General features: G+C 38.3%; 1 protein-coding gene across 1 annotated transcript; it reads left to right on the top strand.

Annotated features, from left to right (window-relative positions):
• The first annotated feature begins 943 nt into the window (after nucleotides 1-943).
• Nucleotides 944-17,474, top strand: LOC149244096 (disease resistance protein Roq1-like). The gene is made up of 7 exons (XM_089371422.1): nucleotides 944-1,410; nucleotides 1,535-2,056; nucleotides 2,146-3,112; nucleotides 3,201-3,365; nucleotides 3,482-3,763; nucleotides 3,873-4,109; nucleotides 17,349-17,474. Exons 1-7 carry the CDS (start codon nucleotides 944-946, stop codon nucleotides 17,472-17,474), a joined length of 2,766 nt encoding a protein of 921 aa, XP_089227548.1.
• Nucleotides 17,475-19,856: the final 2,382 nt, after the last annotated feature.

The following is a 19,856-nucleotide window of genomic DNA, read 5'->3' as shown; positions in this document are numbered from 1 at the left end:
TGCTAATCCATAATGTTACTCCAAAAATTCGAAAACAAGAAATTATAAGCAAACTCCAATTTCAACTTATCGTAGAAAATGGATCTTCTCTATAAATTGGCTAACTTTGGCCATTGATAAGTCCTCACGAGGAAATCAGTAATCTGGTCAACGTTTTCAATGCTCATGCCGTTGGGAGCCTGATTTGACGAGACGGACTGGTGAGGAATTTTCTCACCTAATTAATAGGATGTGGTCTAATAATATTAGGTCAAGATGTGGTTTAATGGTAGGTAAGGATGTGGCCTAATAATATTAGGTCAAGATGTGGTTTAACGGTAAGTAAGAAACTTAAGTCTCTACCAGTCTTTTAGTCCAATCCTGAGTAATCCAATTCTGATTAACCCAACACAATGTATGACTGAGCTGACTGAGAACTGCTCCGGATTTCTTCAATTAAAAAGGAGAAATTCCCTCACCTAACACAACCCATTACCGGACATTTTTCAAACAATGCACATTACCCAACCCATTACCATGCATTTTTCAAACAATTCACAGATGATTTCGTTAAATCTCAAAATGTTTATACCAGCAGTATTCTATGTAATTTTTTCACCTTTTAAACAATTAAAATAAACAAACCAAAAATTATATCACGCGAATTTAAAAAACAACGCAAAAACTGCTCTGGTAAATACTTGCAACTTAACTTACGGTCTGGTGATCTTTGCCGGTATACAGTTTTGGAGCAAACGTGATTTACAACTATCAGCAGGCTAAAGCTGCGCGCACAACTGGCAAATATTTTAAAGACTTCTCGATCTCCTTATAGCCATTAGCATCTTTGCGCTTTTATATTCTCATTTACATCTTCTCTGCTGGCAACTGTCTCCCTCTGTTTCTCTCTCAGGCGGAGTGCTTGCTTCATCCACCGTCCACAAAACTATACCAGGAACTCAGTATGGAGGAAGTGGCAGAGGCAGCAACATACCAGGTTTACATAAACTTCAGGACAGTCGACACCAAGAACACTCTTGCGAGTCTCATCTACCATAGTCTCACAAGCCGTGGGTTGCGTGTCTTTTTCTATCAGAAGGAACTTTGCACGGAAGATACTGTCGTCTCTGTTGTCCAAGAAGCTATTAGTAGCGCCTCAGTTCACGTTACCATTTTCTCTGAGCATTACGCTGAATCACGTTGGTGCTTACAGGAGTTGAGATGGATTATGAGATCATCTCATGAGCGCACCATTCTACCCGTGTTTTTCAACGTAGAACCGGCAGAGCTTCGTCAGATTGAGTGGGGAAGTTTTGCCGAGGCCTTCCGAAACCACGAAGGCAGTTTCAGCATCGAAGAGGTGGAGGGATGGAAGGAGGCCTTGAGAAAAGCCGCAGACATTTCAGGTTTCGTCCTGAAAACGAATGAAAGGTGAATCCGTACTTCACTCATTTTGCATACTATGTTTACTCTTTAGATAGTTTCTAATTCATCTATAATTTTCTTACTCTCCCTAATCTTACTTACAACTATGACTATCTGTTTGGTTTTTCAGCGACCAGGGAAAGTTCTTGGATAACATTGTGAATGATGTATGGAGAATGGTCAGACGGGAGCCCTTGCAGATTGAGAAATACCATGTGTTCATAAATCACAGAGGGCCTGACGCCAAGCTCACTCACGCCAGCCTCATCTACCATCGTCTTAGGCACTGTGGGTTGCGCGTCTTTCTGGATGCGAAGGAACTTAGGGGAGGATCCACGCTCTACGATGTGATCCAAGGAGCTATTTCCAGTGCATCAGTTCATATTGTCATTTTCTCAAAGAGATATGCCGAATCACGTTGGTGCTTGGATGAATTGTGTTGGATTTTGAAATCATCTCAGGTGCGCACCACTACCATTATACCCATCTTTTGTGATGTTGAGCCTAAAGACCTTCGAGACATTGAAAGGGGTGGACCTTACAACGGAGGCTTTCAGTACCACCAAAGGCATGGAGGAGTGATGGCAGAATGGAAGGAAGCACTGAAAAAGGCCGCAAGTATTTCTGGTTACATCGTTAAATCAAATGGAAGGTGAACACTTGCTTTCCTTATTTTTCCCATTTACAACTTTAATTTTGGATTATAGATTCTCACTTTCTTCTTCTCCTTTCTTAAATCAGTGACTATGGGATGTACTTGGAGCAAATTTTGAGTATTGTATTGGCAAAGGTAAAAGAAGGAGAACACTTAGAAGTGGCTAAACACCCAGTTGCACTGAACGAAGCAGCCAAGGATTTCCAAAGTAAAATTCTGAATCTAAGCGACACAAAGATTGTGGGGATTACTGGGATGGGCGGCATCGGGAAGACGACTCTCGCTAAACATCTCTACAATGTAAAACGTTCTGATTTTCCTCGATCTTCTTTTTTGCTTAACGTGAGGGGAAGGGATTTACCATCTTTGCAGAAGCAGTTAATTCGTGATCTGTTGGGTCATGATTTGGATATTGATAATACCATCCAAGTAAGGTGTATTTTGCAACGCAGTCTACAAGCGCTGCTAGCTCTGATTGTTCTGGATGACGTTGATGATATGGAGCAAATCCACAATCTACTAGATATTGATGCAGTAGGACCTCGTAGTCTGATTTTGCTCACATCTCGTCATAGGGATTTACTCCGAAGATCCCCAAAAGCTTTGTTATATGATGTAAAGCCATTAAATAGACAGCATGCCCTAGATCTCTTTTGCTTTCATGCTTTCGATCAATCAGAACCAGTTCAAGGGTTTGAAGACTTGGTGAAGGAGCTCTTAGATATTTGTGATGGGTTGCCTTCATCCTTAGAAGTTTTCGGCCAACATCTTTCTGGCAATCGTGATAAAACCTATTGGAAGCTGCAGGTGGAAAGGTTTTCTAAAAGATTACCAGATGATATAATAAACACATTAAAAGTGAGTTATGAGGCTTTGCAAAAAGAAGAGAAAGAGATGTTTTTGGACATTGGGTGTTTCTTGGTGGGAGAAGACAGAGAGCTAGCAGTTCGAGTCCTAGAGGGATTAGGTTACTGTTACGTCAGAGACTGTCTTGAAAATCTACGTCAAAAATGCCTTCTGGGGTATGATTATGATGCGGAGACCAGCACTTCTGTAAGCAATATAATCAGCGTTTTATTTTGTTTCCTAGTGGTGAAATCTTATCTTTTGCTATAACTGATTATTTCCCTGGTTGGTACAGATGAAGTGCCAGGAAGAGCACCCTAAACATTGCCGAGTTATAATGCACAATCAACTTAAGGGATTGGCCAGACATATCGCGAGAGAGGAAATTTTCGAGTTCGCGAAGCATAAGCCCCTCCGCCTTAGTTGCTCAAGTGATATAACGGAAATGTTTCAGTTGCAGGTATGCGTATCAGGTCTCCACATTCTGTCTGATTCCTTTAATAATCTGTATTAGAGTTTTGCACTATTTTGAGGAGGCAGCCATGTAACTTAGGTTAATGTGATTGTGCTTCTCAGGACGGCTCAGAGTCCTGTTTAACACGAGGAATTCGTATTGTTAAAGATCAAAATCCGCCACAACTCACAAATCACATAAACATTAGGGGTGTTCGCCTTTTGGTGGTTGATCATCCCATAGACTTGTCCTCATTTGCTATGTCCGGTGATTTGATTTGGCTTCGCTTGAACGATTTTCCATCCATCTCCATTCCTTCTACCATTTCATTGGCCAGACTAAGAGTTTTGGAACTTCACGGTTCCGATGACCACCTGCAACAAATATTCGATACAGTTAATGAGGTAAGTAGTTTAGATTTTAGTTTATTTTGATCCACGATTTTAGAGAGAATTTTATTTAATTCACTTTAAAGCCTAGTCGCCAGTCATTAACAGATTATGTGCATTGCAGTTTCCTTGTGAGTTGCGTGAGTCGAATAGTGATACGAGCGGAGCCATATCTGCAAGTGCTTCGAGCAGCCATGAACCATTTGATGTTGAACATTATATGAGTTTCTGTAAAAATATCTCTAGCGCTCAGCAAGGGGCCGTGCCATCTTTTTCCCGTTTTTCCAAATGGATAGGAACTGTGATGAATAAACTAACTTTCAAATATTTCGCAACTTCACAATCATTCCCCATTTGTTGGGTATTTTTCAATGGGGAAATACCAAAACCAGACATTCTAACACCACAGAGCCAATGCTCTGTTTCCACTGTTCCAGGACCTTTGTGCACAGGGAAGCTTTTAAAACAAATCTACTCATAACAGAGTATTACACAGCCATAAAAATATTTCTATTGATTAAAATACAAAGCCTGATACAAACTTCATCCTCTTTGCTGAGAGGGATTTACAAAAAAAACTTACATTCAGCAAAAACTCTGTTTTCACTTGAGATATTACTGTGCTGGGTTTACTGCAGTAAAACCCCTTTTCACATTACTGCTGTAAAACAAACTTTTACATATGCAGTAAACTTTACATTACATTCACAATTTCAAAATACCTGAGCGCTCTTTTCTTTTGCATTTCAATGCAAATCCAATACATTAAAAATCAACACTATTCTATGCACTGCTGTGCATCTTCCTTGTTGTTTGGCTGCCGCGAGCTTCACCACCAATCAACAAAAGGCATGCTGCTCCCTTGTTCTTCACGGATAGCACTGTTGTGCATTATCCTCTCTCACACAACACCCTTCTCATTACAATGAGCAACACACAAAAAAACACACATGCGCTCCCAGTTTTCTTTATGTTGCGTTCTTCACTTACCACTCTATATCTCTTCAATACACAAAAATATTGCATATATATGACAACAACAAAAACATACTTCACATTTTCACTTCCCATGCTTCCGTAAAAGAAATAATAAAAATTAAATGCTTTTACTAGCTTTTACTTGTGCCCATACTCCCGCTTAAATGAAATTAAAAACTTCACCAAAACTTACCAACCACAAGTAAATTGCATTTACTGTTTTACTGACATTTACTGGCGGTAAAGGAACTTTTACTTCACGTCAAATTTATTAGGTGCAGACTTGTACTTTAACCACTGACTTTATTTGCATCGCATCGCAACTTTACTCATGTCAAAGATGCCGACCCTATGACATTGCCGATAGCGATGTGCCGATGCGATATCGGCGATCGCTTATCGGAAACACAAGAGCTCCTTTATAACTCCTTCACTTTGACTTTGCCGATGCGATATCGGCCCTTCACTTCGACTTTGCCGATGCGATATCGGTGATCGCTCGTCGGCGATATTTTATATCGCTGCCACTGCCTGCCTCCTATGCTTCAACTTGCCGATATGCCGACTTGCCGATATGCGATATCGGCGATCGCAGTTGAAATTATATTCTCAACACCATTCATTTTGGGGAACTTAAAAACCTAAGACACTTAGATCTATCGCGTTGCATTAATCTGACTGAATTGCCTAGTTCCTTCTCTGAATTATTGCACCTTCAATATCTAGCCTTGCAATACTGCATTAATTTGTCCATCCCAAAGGATGTTCTCGGAGACATATCAACACTTGAGTATGTTGATTTCAGAGGTTGTGCTAAATTGATACACTTGCCAGAGGGAATGGCAAAACAAAGGTCTTTAAAGTACCTAAACCTGAAATTTTGCTTCAAATTAGAGGACCTGCCAGATCTTTCAAGTTTTGTAGATCTTAAATTTCTCAACATAGATGGGTGCGTTAAACTGGAAACCCTGAATGATGTTGGTCTGAAATCATTGGAAGAATCTCATCCGAAGAGATCAAAATGGAGATGTGTTAGAAGCCAGATTGTAGAACGTTCTGTCCACTGGAACGATTGAAATTTGGAACGATGGCTTCCAAAATTTTTGTAAGTATCGATCTACTTTCATATATCCAATATATATATTTCTTCATATATATATATATATATATATATTTATTTATTGTAAATATGCCTGTGTTGTTCCCGTGGCAAAGGCATAGATCAGTTGATTTGTAGTAGTGAATGGTGTGTGATAAAATTAGATTATAGTGGAAGATAAATAGTAGCCATGCATGTCATACTTAAATTTGAAGCAATGCTATAATTGTGCCGTTGAATGATATTAGTTGAAAAATTTGAAGCAATGCTATAATTGTGCCGTTGAATGATATTAGTTGAATTTGGGAAAATTGTGCAGACATTGCCCTCTTATATGTCAATTGCTATCTTTAGAGGAAAAAGGAAATGATCACACGATGGGTCTGTGAAACTTATCATATCATAATTAAAACTTTGAATCAGGGCAAGCAACCGAAATGGAGTGATTATTCTGTTTAGACTTTTCACTAGAAGGTAAAGTGATGTGTGCTGAACCATTTTTACAGTATTACAGTGTTGGGTGTCCCCGCAACAACTGCAGCTAGATCTCCTGTGTGGGTAGACAATCTCCATTTGATTCAGACAAAGAAATATCCATGTGCTTTATTACCTGATATCTTAGTGGTGGTTTATCTGTAAGATCTGAAGGGTGTAGTAGTGGAGGCGGATCAGGCAGAAGATTGTTACATATATTTATGTTCAAAGTGACTCAGGTGACTCAAATTGCTAAAAGATGAAAGCTACAGCCTACCAACACCAGGTTGGCGTATATCACTCTACAGATGTCAGAGGAAATGAGTTGGATGCAGATTGGGACGATGCCACAAGGGATGGATAGTGAGTCGTGACGCTTGCCTGAGATGGGCAGATTTGAGAAGTTGCAAACGGAAAGTTTACCATCATGAGCAGCAAGGAAGCTTAGTTCACGGTGTTTTATATGAAAATTGTTTGAAGTTGTTTATTCAATCTGTATAGATGTCCTATTACTGAAAAGTGGTCGGGTTGTTTATGTTTTAATTAAGGAATTCTAGGCTTATAGTCCGGCATTAAAAATGTTTTAACTCACGGTTTTTTATTTGAAAATTGTTTGAAGTTGTTTATTCGATATGCGTAGATGTCTCCCATTAGTGAAAAGTGGTAGGCTCGTTTATTATCGGGTATTAAAAATCCTTTAGTATATTTTATTAAATTAATTTTTTATATAGCTTGAGTGAGTTTAATGGTTAAGAGCATGTGTTTTTTTCAACGAGGTTACAAAATATGTATGTTTTTGTAGACTTAGGAGTCAAATCACTGCACAGAGGTGGGTCCCTTGTCCCACAAACAAGTGGGTCTCATACACCAATTTGGTGTGGCTTGGCCGTGACCTTAAAATTGGATAATAATAATAATTATAATGCATTTACTTATAACTATATGTATTATTAATGAATCTATTTATTTTTTCCTATTTAATAGATGTTAAAGAGGAAAGAGGAATTCCTTTATGGACAAGTGACCTCTTTTTTGGGCCTACCCTTGAGATAAAAAATAGAGGGACGGCTAGGATTCTAGGAAATCTCACTAGAATCAAAGACAATAAATCTTATTCTATGTTAGAAGAGAGGAAAATTATGGCACATACACATTTCCAAGGTTATTTGTGCATGATCCTTGCTGGTCTAGTTTTTGAGATCTAAGCTTTAACTCCTAGCTTTTTCTTTTTTTAACACACAAATGGACAATATACCTACCTCAACCTCTTCAAAGAAAAACAAATCCTGACTAAAATAAAAGTAATCTAACACACTCAAGCAAAGTCAGATCAACCAAATAACTTTATCATGCACATTAAATACACTATGCGGGAGGGGGAAATCATATAGATCTACCATAAAGAAAGAGAACAACAATAAAACAATTAAGCAAAAACACCTTATGTTTCAATTGTAAATTGCTCTAGGCTCCTTGACCAAACTCCTCCTTGGTTGTCACAATAGTATCACAACCTTGATAGCAAAAGGTTGGGAAGAAATATAAATCATGGCACCATAATTTAGCACCAAGTTTTCTCTACCCTTTTCTCTTGGCATAACTTTGTTACACATGTGATAACCTATAATAGGATAGAAGGTTTTATGATTTGAGTGAGATTTCAAACTAATATAAGTTTGTGATCATACATGTGAAGTTTCCAACCCATCATGCATAGCTTTATTGAAACCATTAATTTTTAAAAGCTGGAGAGGTGGTCATGGGTTAATAGTTATGTAGCCCATAATAGTCGTGTGTGCAAAGTATAACAAGGTGCAACCAATCATATTTTCCACTAAGTGGAGGGTGCCACCAACCTCAAAATTGAGTAAACAAGGGAAAGAAAAATGGTGTCTCAACAAGTGAATGGCCTTCAAAAACTGATTGGGGTGAAAAATAAGACTCTAACACTTGTAGCTTTGCAAATCACAATTCTTGAAATTTGGGGATGCATGCAAAAATTGGCCTATAATGATTTTTGTGAGGATAGAAAAGGAAGTGATGACTAAAAGAAGTAATACCAAAAAAGGCATGAGGCAACACAAGGAAGGAGATGAATATTACGAAATTAGTGAGTACTTGCAACCATTCATCAACCAAAATGAATAGATCATCCCTGAGGTACACATACCCATGCTCATAGTAGAAGTAAAGCATGGTCATTAAGAATACATTATGGATCTGTGTAAGAATATGCAAGATCATAACCATGAGAGAATGTGTGGTGGATCCCTATTATAAGAAAGATACCGTAACTACGAGTAAATACAATCAAGATCAATGTCACAACGTATATTAGGAAGATAATAAACACCAATGGGAGTGCCCAAGTAGTATTTTCAACACCTAATGATAAAATATAACATAGATTTTGCGGGGCTATGATGCATGAGTGAGGTGCCCCTAAAGCCCCAAGATATTTGTCCCAACCATGATAGTACAAATATACAACATGTGAAGATATGTGCTAATGTTGAGAATGGTTGAATTATTCTAATTGCAAATCATTAAAGGATATTGTTAACAAATGTGAGGTGACCCATCAAGGATGAATATAAACCCCATGGTACCAAGTGCAATTTAATGAATGAAAATAAATGAGATGGTGTTGAACACTAGTTGAATTGACCAAACAAGAATCAATGACGTAAACCCATCATCGCCTAGAAGGAAACCTACCATTAAGGACTAGAAGCTCCAAGGTACTGACTAGTTTTTAGACCTGCTTCCTAGATGATCTGATTTAAAAACTTGAATGTCTATTAAAAATTTTCAAGTAATTTTATTTCTTATGAGCAATGGATCAAGTTGCAAAAGCACATAAACTTTAGTATTTAAAAAACTCAGTTTTCAGAAATAAAACTGAGAAATATGAACCATACACAACAATACAAAAGAACACTTGATAATGGAGCTCACCCCTCTCGGGATACATCTCTGGGTCCAGATTCCAATGTTGGGCCTCTTCAATTATGTGCTCAAATATGTAATTACATCAGTTTACAGTGCTCAAAATGCACAGATAGTGCTACCAATGGATGTAGAATGCTCAAAAGCCCCTATTTAGGGTCTTCTTGAGCTCAAAAAGGTAAAATTTGATCAAGTTATGCCTCATTGAACAATTTCTGCTATTTGTTCTACAATTCTTCCATTCTATGTTGAGTTGTGTTATATTATTTCCATGACTACCCCATATGTGGGGGGATTACAAGGGGGGCAATATCCCCGCCTGTATGTTGCACTAGGCATTGCGGGAGGGTCACAAGGGGGGGCAATTGCCCTCCCTATTGGGGGGTATGCAAGGGTGGTATCCCCCTTGCATGGGGTCTGAGGTAGTGCCATGGGAAAAAAAATTGGACCCTATATTAGGTGGGTGGACCTACCTACGGTTTTGTGCATGGATTTTGCACATGGTTTTAGGCATGATGGTTTTATGTCCATGGTATTTTTTAGATGTGGTCAAGGGAACTACGGTTATGTTCTAATCCATGGTTAATGGATTGCGATTTATGGATCCTTCGACATGTATATATATGTATTGTAACATTGAAAAGAATATAATGAAAAATCAATTTAGTAGTTTCAATTTTGGGATCCAATGGAAAATCTCTATGTATATATGTTTTATGTTTTATGCTCTCGCCATTGTTTATTTTCTATTTTTAGAATTAGTATGCAAGTAATTCCTGTACGGGTTAAAACCTACATTTGGTATCATATTTATTTTGGCTTCAAGGGGACGCCTTTGATACTGAGGGGTTTTGCTCGAGCCTGTCGTAGACCCTATTTAGTGGGAGATCTGTGGGATTGATTCTTGTGGTGAAAGAAGATGACGAGCAGTGGAAAGATAGAGATCAAGAAATTTAATGGTTAGAGTTTTGAGTTGTTGAAACTCAAGATGGGGGATTTTTTGGTGGATAAAGATCAGTGGATCGCAGTAGATTTGGGTACTAAACCAACAATAATATCAGTTGAAGACTGGGCAAAGTTGGATCAGAATGCAAAGAGCACAATACAATTATGTGTCTCAGATTCAGTACTTCTGAATGTCTCAGGGGAAGCTTCGTCGAAGGTTTTGTGGCACAATTTAGGGACTTTGTACAAATCTAAGTATATGGTGAATAAATTGTTCCTACGGAAAGAAGATTAAAGATGGAGACTCGGTGGTAGAGCATCTGAATGCATTTAATACTGTGGTAATCCAGTTATTATATGTTGATATTAAAATTCTAGATGAAGATAAGTGCATCAGTTTATTGTGGTCTCTACCAGATTCCTGGGATAGTCTAGTTTTTGCAATAGGTAGCAATTCAACTGCCTTATATTTTGATGAAATAGTCTCATCCTTGTTGTTGGAGGAGATGAGATGGAAAAATATGGAGGGTCAGAATGGTGATTCCTTGTTTGTACGAGGACGGTCCCAGAACATAAACAAAAATAAGTCCTTGAGTGGGAAACCTAAATCTAGAGGGAGATCTAAATCTCTAGGAAAACTTGTAAAGGTGTGCTGGAAATGCGGAAAGGAAGGGAACTTCAAAAGGGATTGTAAATCTAAAGCTCCTGAGAAAGTAAAGAGATCTGATGATGGTCCTTTTGCAGAGGTGAAAACCACCTCAGATGAAATAGGGGATTTGTACTTGGCTTCTTCTTCAAGTACACATGTAGATCATGAGGCATGGCTGATTGACTCGGGAGCATCCTTTCACTTCACTCCCCATAGAGAGTGGTTCTACGAGTATGAGAATATGATGGTGGTGATGTGTTCTTAGGGGATGATAGGAAGGCTAGAATTGTTAGTCGCAGAAAAGTCAAGTTGAAGTTGCAAGGTGGAAGGATTAGAACACTTATGAGTGTTTTGCATATTCTTGCATTGGCCAAAAATCTGAATTCTGTAAGAAAGCTGGATGATGCAGGTGTAAAAATAGTGTTTGAGAAAGATACTTGCAATATGGTTTGGGAAGCACTAGTATTGATGTGGGGAGTTTGGATTGGAACTCTGTACAAGCTTCAAGGTAACATTGTTATTGATGGGTGCAATAGTTATGTGGTTCCTCAAAGTGGAGTAGAAAATATAGTGGTCTTTGGAGAAAAGACCATGTTATGGCATCAAAGGCTTCGACATATTGGAGAGAAGGGCCTTCGAATAGTTCATGGTAATGGTATGGTAGAAGGTATGCCTAATTTCTCTTTATCTTTTGATTTCCGTGAAAATTGTGTATATGGGAAGCAAAATCGAGTGAGTTTCCCCTCTAGTGCTAAGAGGGTGAAACATATATTAGAGCTTGTGCACAATAATGTGTTTGGACTTGTGTCGGTTCCATCAGTAGCAAATTGTTTGTACTATGTATCATTTATAGATGACTTCTCAAGGAATACATGGATATATTTCCTCGGGAAGAAATATGAATTCTTTGACACGTTTAAAGAATTTAAGGCTCCAGTGGAAAACAAAACAGAGAAGAAGATAAAGCTGTTGAAGATAGATAACAGGGAAGAGTTTTTCAAGAAGGAATTTGAAGAGTTATATAAGAAGTGTGGTATAGCATAGCAGAAGACTACTCCATACACACCTCAGAAAAATGGATTTCCAAAATGAATGAACAGGACGTTGATGGAAAAGGAAAGAAGCATGCTTAGTGGTGTCAGGTTAGGACATGAATTCTGGGTAGAGGTGGTGGAGACTGCATGTTACCTGGTCAACAAATCACCTTCATCAATGTTGAAGGATAAGACTCCACAAGAGGTATGGACATGTAAGAAACCTTCTCTTTCACATCTGAGGGTATTTGGATGTGATGCATATGTACATCTTCCAAAGGAGAAAAGAACAAAGCTGGATAGTAAATCTGAAAGATGCATCTTTATTAGGTATAAGGATGGTTTAAAAGGTTATAAGCTTTGGAACCCAGAATAAAGGAAGGTTGTATACAGTCGAGATGTGGTATTTAGAGAGCTGAAAGATGTTATTAAGCATGAATTCCTACCAAAGGAACCTGAGAATATAGAGTTTGAGCTAAAGGAGGAAGAATTCGACTCTACAGTAGAAGAGGAATCAAAAGATGAAGAGCCACATACTCCAGCTGTGAGAAGATTAGTTCGAAAAAGAAGACAACCATAAATGTATAGTCCATCTGCTTTCTGTTCAAAATTTTCTTTATCTATTACTGATGATGATCTCAGAATTGTGAGGGAAGCAATAGATTCAAAGGATGGAAAACTCTGGAAAGAGGCCATGGTTGATGAAATGACACCTTTGCACAAAAATGAGGCTTGAGATCTGGTGGAGTTGCCGGGTGGAAGGAAACCCATTAGTAGCAAATGGGTGTTTAAGAATAAGATGAATGCAAAAGGCAAGGTGGAGAAATACAAAGCTCGGTTGGTAGCTAAAGATTATTCCCAGGTGTTGGGAATTGATTTTGGTGATATTTTTTCTCCTATTGCCAAGGTAGCTTCTATGAGATTACTTTTATTTGTTGTTGCTGCTTTTGATTTTGAGGTAGAGAATATGGATGTGAAGACAACATTTCTTCACGGGGATCTGGAAGAAGATATCTACATGAAGCAACCTGAAGGCTTTCTAGTGAAGGGTAAGAAGGAACATGTATGCAAGTTAAAAAGGTCTTTGTATGGGTTAAAACAGTCACCAAGGATGTGGTATCAGAAATTTGATAAATTTATACGGGGACTTGGCTTAACCAGAAGAAAAGGAGATCAATGTGTGTATTTTAAATTAATTGGTGATCGTGTTATTTATCTGGTCTTGTATGTGGATGATATGTTGTTGGTTGGAAATGACAAAGAAATTATCTAGGATTTGAAGACCCAATTGTCCTCCAAATTCAACATAAAATATCTTGGTGCTACAAACTATATTTTGGGCATGCAAATTAAATGAGATCGAGCAAAGAGGAATCTCTAGTTAAACCAAAGGAAGTATGTCGAGACAATACTGCAGTGGTTTAATTGCAGGATAGTAAACCAATGAAGGTTCCTATTCCTGTAGGTGTAAATTTATCTACTTAACACTATCCCAAGGCACAAGAAGAGGAAGAGAACATGTCCCATGTTCCATATGCAAGTGCAGTCGGTAGCTTGATGTATGCAATGGTTTGTACTAGGCTAGATAGTGGACATGCAAGGGGAGTATTGAGCAGGTTTATATCAAAACCATGGAAGGAGCATTGGATAGTAGTGAAGTGGGTTTTTAGGTATTTGTGTGGCACTAGTGATTATGGTTTGTGCTACCAAGGAAGAACAAGATTGTATAGAGTTTTGGACATCCATGGCTTTGTTGATGCAGGCTAGGTTGGAGACTAGATCATAGAAGATCTACAAGTGGTTATATGTTTAACCTATTTGGAGGCATAGTCAGTTGGATGAGTAAGAGATAGTCTGTAGTGGCACTTTCAACTATAGAGGCAGAATACATGACATCCACTAATGTAAGCAAGGAAGTAGTTTGGTTGTAGAGATTGTGTTTAAGTATGGGGTTAGTACAACAAGCTAAAAGGATAGACTGTGACATCCAAAGTGCAATTTTCTTGCCAAAGAACCTTGCTTATCATTTAAAGACAAAGCACATCGATGTTCAATATCCCTTTGAGAGGGATGTGGTTAAGGACAAAAAGGTGTTGTTGGTAAAGGTGGACACTTTGAAGAATATTGTAGATGAATTAACAAAGCCTGTGAGCACTGGGAGGTTCTCTTGGTGTAGATAAATAAAGGGTGTTGCAAGGCTGGATCAATGACTAAGCCCTCTTAGGCCTCCTTGTGGAAAGAAAACAATAAGTGGGAGAATGTTGGGTTGTGTTATATTATTTCCACAACTACCCCATGTCTGGAGGGGTTACAAGGGGGGTGGTAGCCCCCTTGTATGTTGTGTCGGGTGCTATTAGGGGGTATGCATGGGGTTCGGGGCAATGCCTCGAGAAAACATTTTTGGACCCTATATTAGGTGGGAGGACCTACGTATGGTTCTGTGCATGGATTTCACACATGGTTTTGGGCATGATGGTTTTATGTCGATGGTATTTTGTAGATCCAATCAAGGGAACTATAGTTATGTTCTAATCTAGGATTAATGGATTGGGGTTTATGGATGCTTCGAAATGTATATATATGTATTTTAACATTGAAAGGAATATAATGAAAATCCAATCTGGTAGTCCTGGTTTTGGGATCCAGGGGAAAATATATGTGTATATCTACTTTATGTTTTATGCTATCACCATTTTTTATTTTATGTTTTAAGAATTTGTATGCATGTAATTCCTATACAGGGTTAAAACCTACATTCTAGATAATCGTTCTATGTTTTTCCACCTTTCTGCCAACCGTCGAGCGATAATTTTACCTGGCGTCGACGATATTCACGCCAAAAAGGGGGGAAATTGTCACCTCCTTAATCAAGCCAATAACCCTTAAGTGTTGTATATAGTCATATTTCAGCCAGGTGTTCGAGGACTCCTTTTTCCTACAGTGAGTGGTTATATATTTCCATAGGGTTGGGGGTGGGGCTAATTGCCTGCCCCCACCATTGGAGCTCCCATACTTGTTCATCGATTGTTATGCCATGGGATGATGGGACCAGGGCTAAGTACATGTGGCTTGCCCCTCCCACCAAGTCTGTTGTTGTGGTCACATTACCATCCATGGAACCTGGGGCTGGGGTTAAGTCCTCACCCCTCTAACTTTGCTCCATTGTTGGTCTGGTCCATTGTGTGGTGCCACTAATAAACTTTAAATAGTAGTGAAGACCATAGCTATTAAGAAACAACTTATGATCGAACAATAGAGCGTGGATTTTGTTCATAGTAGGTCAAGGTGTCAAACCCCACCGAGGCCTTTGGGCCCCTTTGTAAAATTTTTTGCCAACCATGACGCGCCACGTAGCACCTTCTCATTGGGCCACATGCCTGCCTTTGATTAGTCTAATTCACACCCATGAGCCAATAAAATGATGCCAAATATATACTATAGGAATGAAACTTGGTGAGCTATGATTGGCCTCCCGTACACCAAGTTGGCATGTTGAAATCAACAATATAGACTGCCTAGATACCAGCCGAGTCCTCCCACCTACAAATTTTTTAATTGTTGAGGCAAAATTTTAGAACATCATAACTTGAGCATAAAATGTCGGTTTGAGGTGATTCAAGTGGAGTTGGATTCAGAACAATGAGAATTATGATATGGCACTAGTTTTGGGTGATTTTGAGCACTTTAATTTGAGCATTTTCTGATCCCCTAGATCATTCCTCCCCACTGGAAGCTTTTGGATCACCAAAAGGTTATTTAAAGTCAACAATTAGGTGAGGGTACAAATCCCTCACCCTTCCAATCTCAATCCATTTGGCCTTAATAGGATTAGTTCCCTTGAGCCCCACATGAAAGTACTCCACATTGTCCCTATGTGAAGTCCTTATCTTCCTATCAAGAATAGTTTCTTACTGCAATTATTCTAAGTATTCAAGAGAGAAATATTCTATTGTTGGAATCTAATATAATCTTAAGTTCTCCACATTTACAACAACATAAACTTGCATGTATGTACAGGAAAATGTAACCGGAAGGCATTATTACAAATCTTTTCCAAGAATTTAAAGGGTCCATATCTGATTGGTTTGAGATTTTTACCTTCTCCTTGGAGCCTTTCCTTGCTGATGTAAAGCCAAACTTTATCTACCACCTGAAAGTTATGTTCAACATGATGCTTATCATGTCTTGCCTTGTATTTGGCTTAACTCTTTTCCAACTGTTCTTGTACCATTTGATACACCAACTGAACTTGTTCAATGAAGCGCTTAGCCTTATCTATGTCATTGTATCCATATATTACAACAACTTTCCCAAAGATAAAATATAAGGAAGATTTTTGTTAGTATCCCAAACATGCTTCAAATGGAGATGTTTGAGTTGAAGAGAGTCTTGGCTCTATTGTAGGCACGTTGGATGTAATGTGAGTGTTCATCCCAAAGCTTAGGATGTTTTTTGCAGTATCCATGAAGGAGATGTACTATTGTTCTGTTAATTACTTTTGTATGGCCATCCGTTTAAGGATGAAATGTGGTGATCTTCTTCAACTTAGTGTCTAGGAGTTCCCATAAACTTGACCAAAATTCCCAACAAATCGAGAATCTCGATAAAAAATAATATAAGTGGGTAACCTAAAATGCACCCATACATTTTAGAAGAACATCTGTGCAGTATCTTCAGCTGTAACCTGCTTATTTTTGTCGTTATTTATTTTTGAGGTTGTGGGAGTAAACACATAAGACAACATCAAAACCACTTTGGAAGTTGGGATCTAGCCCTGCCAGCTTTAGAGAGGGATATCTCTGTGTAATTTAGCTTTGTTTTTGGTAAATTTTAGGCTAGTTATGACTGTACTTGTTTGTTTTGATTGAAAGGTCTGGTTGATTTGAGTGTTATAATTCCATTGGGCTATGGATTCTATAAACTAAAACTGGAGTTTGTTCATCAATTTTTAAAGGAGTTCTCACAGGGCAAGTTAGGTGCAGTAAATGGATCTTTTCAGAGTTTAAATGGGTGATGGAAAAGCATAAATTGTAAGTTTCAATAGAGAACAAACAAAAATTAAGAATTATTTATCCTGATTTCAGGGGAAAACATTAAAATTAACAACCAAAATAGGGAATTCTTGATAACGAATCCTATTTACCACAATTTTTGTTGATTAATTCAGATTTAGAATAATAGAGGAAAGAAATAACAATGTTTAAACAGATAAAGACAAGAAACACATCACCATTCAAGGCACTGCATGCATCCTGTAAAAGGTCCCTGTATTATTTATGCTCTAGTACTTCAAAATTATAATGTGTAGCAGAAATTACATTCGGAAATCAAAACTAATAATTCAAACAATGAAATATTTATAATAAAAATTGCAATAATGTTTTACAAAAATAGTTGTCAAACCAACAGTGTATTATTAGACTACTTACAAACTAATATCATCTAATATTGGCAAAAGAATAGGCCATGTAGGCTATTGAGGAAAGAGGTGGCCCTGTTTCGGTGGTTTTTGTTGTTGAGTCATTCAAGACAAAATCCGACGCTGAATTGACAATTGTGCTAGCTGTTGCGCTGGAAAAAAAATTTCACTGCTCCTAAGTTACTGCTTAGTCCAGTAAATCAAGTAACTCTTCCCATCTCTTTTCATCTGGCACTGTTAACTTTGTCACCCTGCAGTAGATTTCATCTACCTCTGTATACTTAGCAAAAGTTGGTTTCATGGTAAAAATATCTTTTACCTCATTCTGCACATGGAAATCATTTGACATAGTCTCTAGAAATGCTTTTGCTGTCATACTTCCTCTTATCGTGCTGAACTTGGTGCTGCTTTTGGCTACCTCTTTCATTTTCTGGATGTAGTCCTCCTGAGTGATCAACTTGTCATTGATAACAAAAATACTAGGCAACCCCTTCTGCATTAAGGTTTCAATCATGTTGGTAAATCTGTTCACATGTAGCTCGAAGGTCTCACACTTTTCCTCCAACTGGTCAATAAGATTTCTTTTGGTCAAGACCTTCTTTACTTCTAGAATGGTAGCAATTTTGTCAATGATTCCCACTTCCTCTAGCTGATATCTAGATTTTGAATTTAAGAACCTGATAATATTGGTAGCTTCAATTGGAATTTCTCCCAACTTTTCCCTTCCTTGCATAATGGTCTTAGTGGCCTTCTCTATTAACTCTTTCTGTTCAAATATAATCGGAATAGAAGGTCAACTTTCATTCATTGAATCAAGTATGTTCATCCAGATTGTTTCCTTGGCTTAGGCCAAGGTCTAGCCAATAGAAGTATCTCTCTCTACCTGGTGCAACTTTTCCAGAAGTCTCTGATTTTTGTCTAGTTCAACAGCCTGAGCAAATTCATCTTTGGCCTTCTGGAATTCCACAACTTTAAGTTGTCTCTGTAAGGTCTCAATCTCCTTTTATTGCAAGGACAAGTTTTGCAGTGTCTCTGCTACTTGTTCAACAATGGGAGTCTTAGTGGAAGTAGAAGGTGTAGTAGTTGTTCCTGTGGAGGGAAGTTGAGAAAGAGGCACAACATCCAAGGGAACGATGGTCATATTCAAGCTGTCTTCTTTCTCCTTTATCAACTTTTCTAACTCTGCTTCCATCTATCTGATTTGTATGTTTTGATCCATAAGCAGTTTCATCATGTTAGCTTTTTGAGCTTCACCTTCTGTAATGTACTTGGTCATTGGATCCTCTGTAGCTGGCAGATTGAGCTATTTCCTCAAGGCTTCAATGTCCAAGTTTTTTTTCTTAATAATTTCTTCAGCAGCAATAACATCCTTAGGGTCATACCCTATCTTGATCACCAAGTCTTCCAAAGACTTGATCCGGTTGTCATTGTACAAGGAGGAGACCTTCTCCATCTTCAATTGTGACTGTACATTTGCAAAGGAGACCTACAATTTGGATAAAGGCATGGCAATATTAGTGAGAGTGGAGGATATTATCTCACCAATTTTTTTATGCATCTCCATTTGATCAATGGGATGTATATCCTTTTTTCTGAACTCAAATGTGGTACTCTTGTAGTTAGATGCTGATTTAGGTTGTGAAGTCTGGACCTCAAGGAAGGAAATTTTCATTTTGCCATGTTCAGTATCATATACTGACAGAAGTCTCCTTTGTGAACTAGAAGTCTGCTTCCATAATTCATTGTAGGTGGTGTTATTCAATATCTCATTTCTGAGCTTTATTTCTCTGTACCTATCAAACACTATTTTCTCCTTCTTTGTCTGGACAGTGTGTGTTTCCAGCTTGGTCTCCTTATGGCCTTGTGAAGATGAAGGTCCAGAAGGAGAAGTGGTGAACTTCATGGTTGTTGGTGGAGAATCTGTGATAATGATGGCTGCCTGGTCTTCCATTTCTTTATCTATTTCTAGTTTGTGAGTCACCTTGGCCCTCTTTCTGTAACTAATTCTAAATTCTCTGGCTTCACCCCTAGTTGTAGATGAAGACCCTTCTTCTCTCTATCTTTTGTTGTATTTCTCTTGAGGAACAGGAGTCTGTAAACTAGAAGTGGAAACTAGTTTCTCTTCATCTTCCTGCAGAGTATTTTCTGCCCACTCCAACTGATTTGCATATTGTTCTATCTCTGGCCTAGAAGTATGAATATAAGGAGTATTCTTATTGTCCACCCTGGGCTTTAAAATGATACCACAGGGGTCATAAGACCATGTGAAGCTCAAATTGAACTTCATCTCCTTCAATATCTTATATGCCTCCTCCCCTGCAGTTCTTGTGTTGCAGACAAATGGGCCTACCTGTGTTTTAATCCTGAACTGTGCCTTCTTCTTTGCTACTACAAAGTGGATTTCATCTGAGTTTAAGATTTTCCTGATGTATTCTAGTGTAAAGATCCTCATTGGGAGGTACTTCGAGAGCTTGTAAGGGGGCAAATCACATCCATAGACTCTTATCTCTGTATAATTTTGGTATAGGTACCAATCTCCTATATTAGCTTGGTCTGATAGA

Source organism: Pinus tabuliformis, chromosome 8 (genome assembly GCF_031772625.1).
Source record: "Pinus tabuliformis cultivar Carrire ecotype Pingquan chromosome 8, CPIR1, whole genome shotgun sequence".
Classification (NCBI taxonomy): Eukaryota; Viridiplantae; Streptophyta; class Pinopsida; order Pinales; family Pinaceae; genus Pinus; species Pinus tabuliformis.
This window is presented reverse-complemented; position numbering and strand designations above follow the sequence as displayed.

What these genes read in the sequence shown, in the direction of transcription:
- LOC149244096 (XM_089371422.1), top strand. Translation starts at nt 944, where the DNA reads ATGGAGGAAGTGGCAGAGGCAGCAACATACCAGGTTTACATAAACTTC. An exon ending in CGGAAATGTTTCAGTTGCAG is followed by an intron (nt 3,366 to 3,481) that starts GTATGCGTATCA and finishes TGTGCTTCTCAG; the next exon opens with GACGGCTCAGAGTCCTGTTT. An exon ending in TATTCGATACAGTTAATGAG is followed by an intron (nt 3,764 to 3,872) that starts GTAAGTAGTTTA and finishes TGTGCATTGCAG; the next exon opens with TTTCCTTGTGAGTTGCGTGA.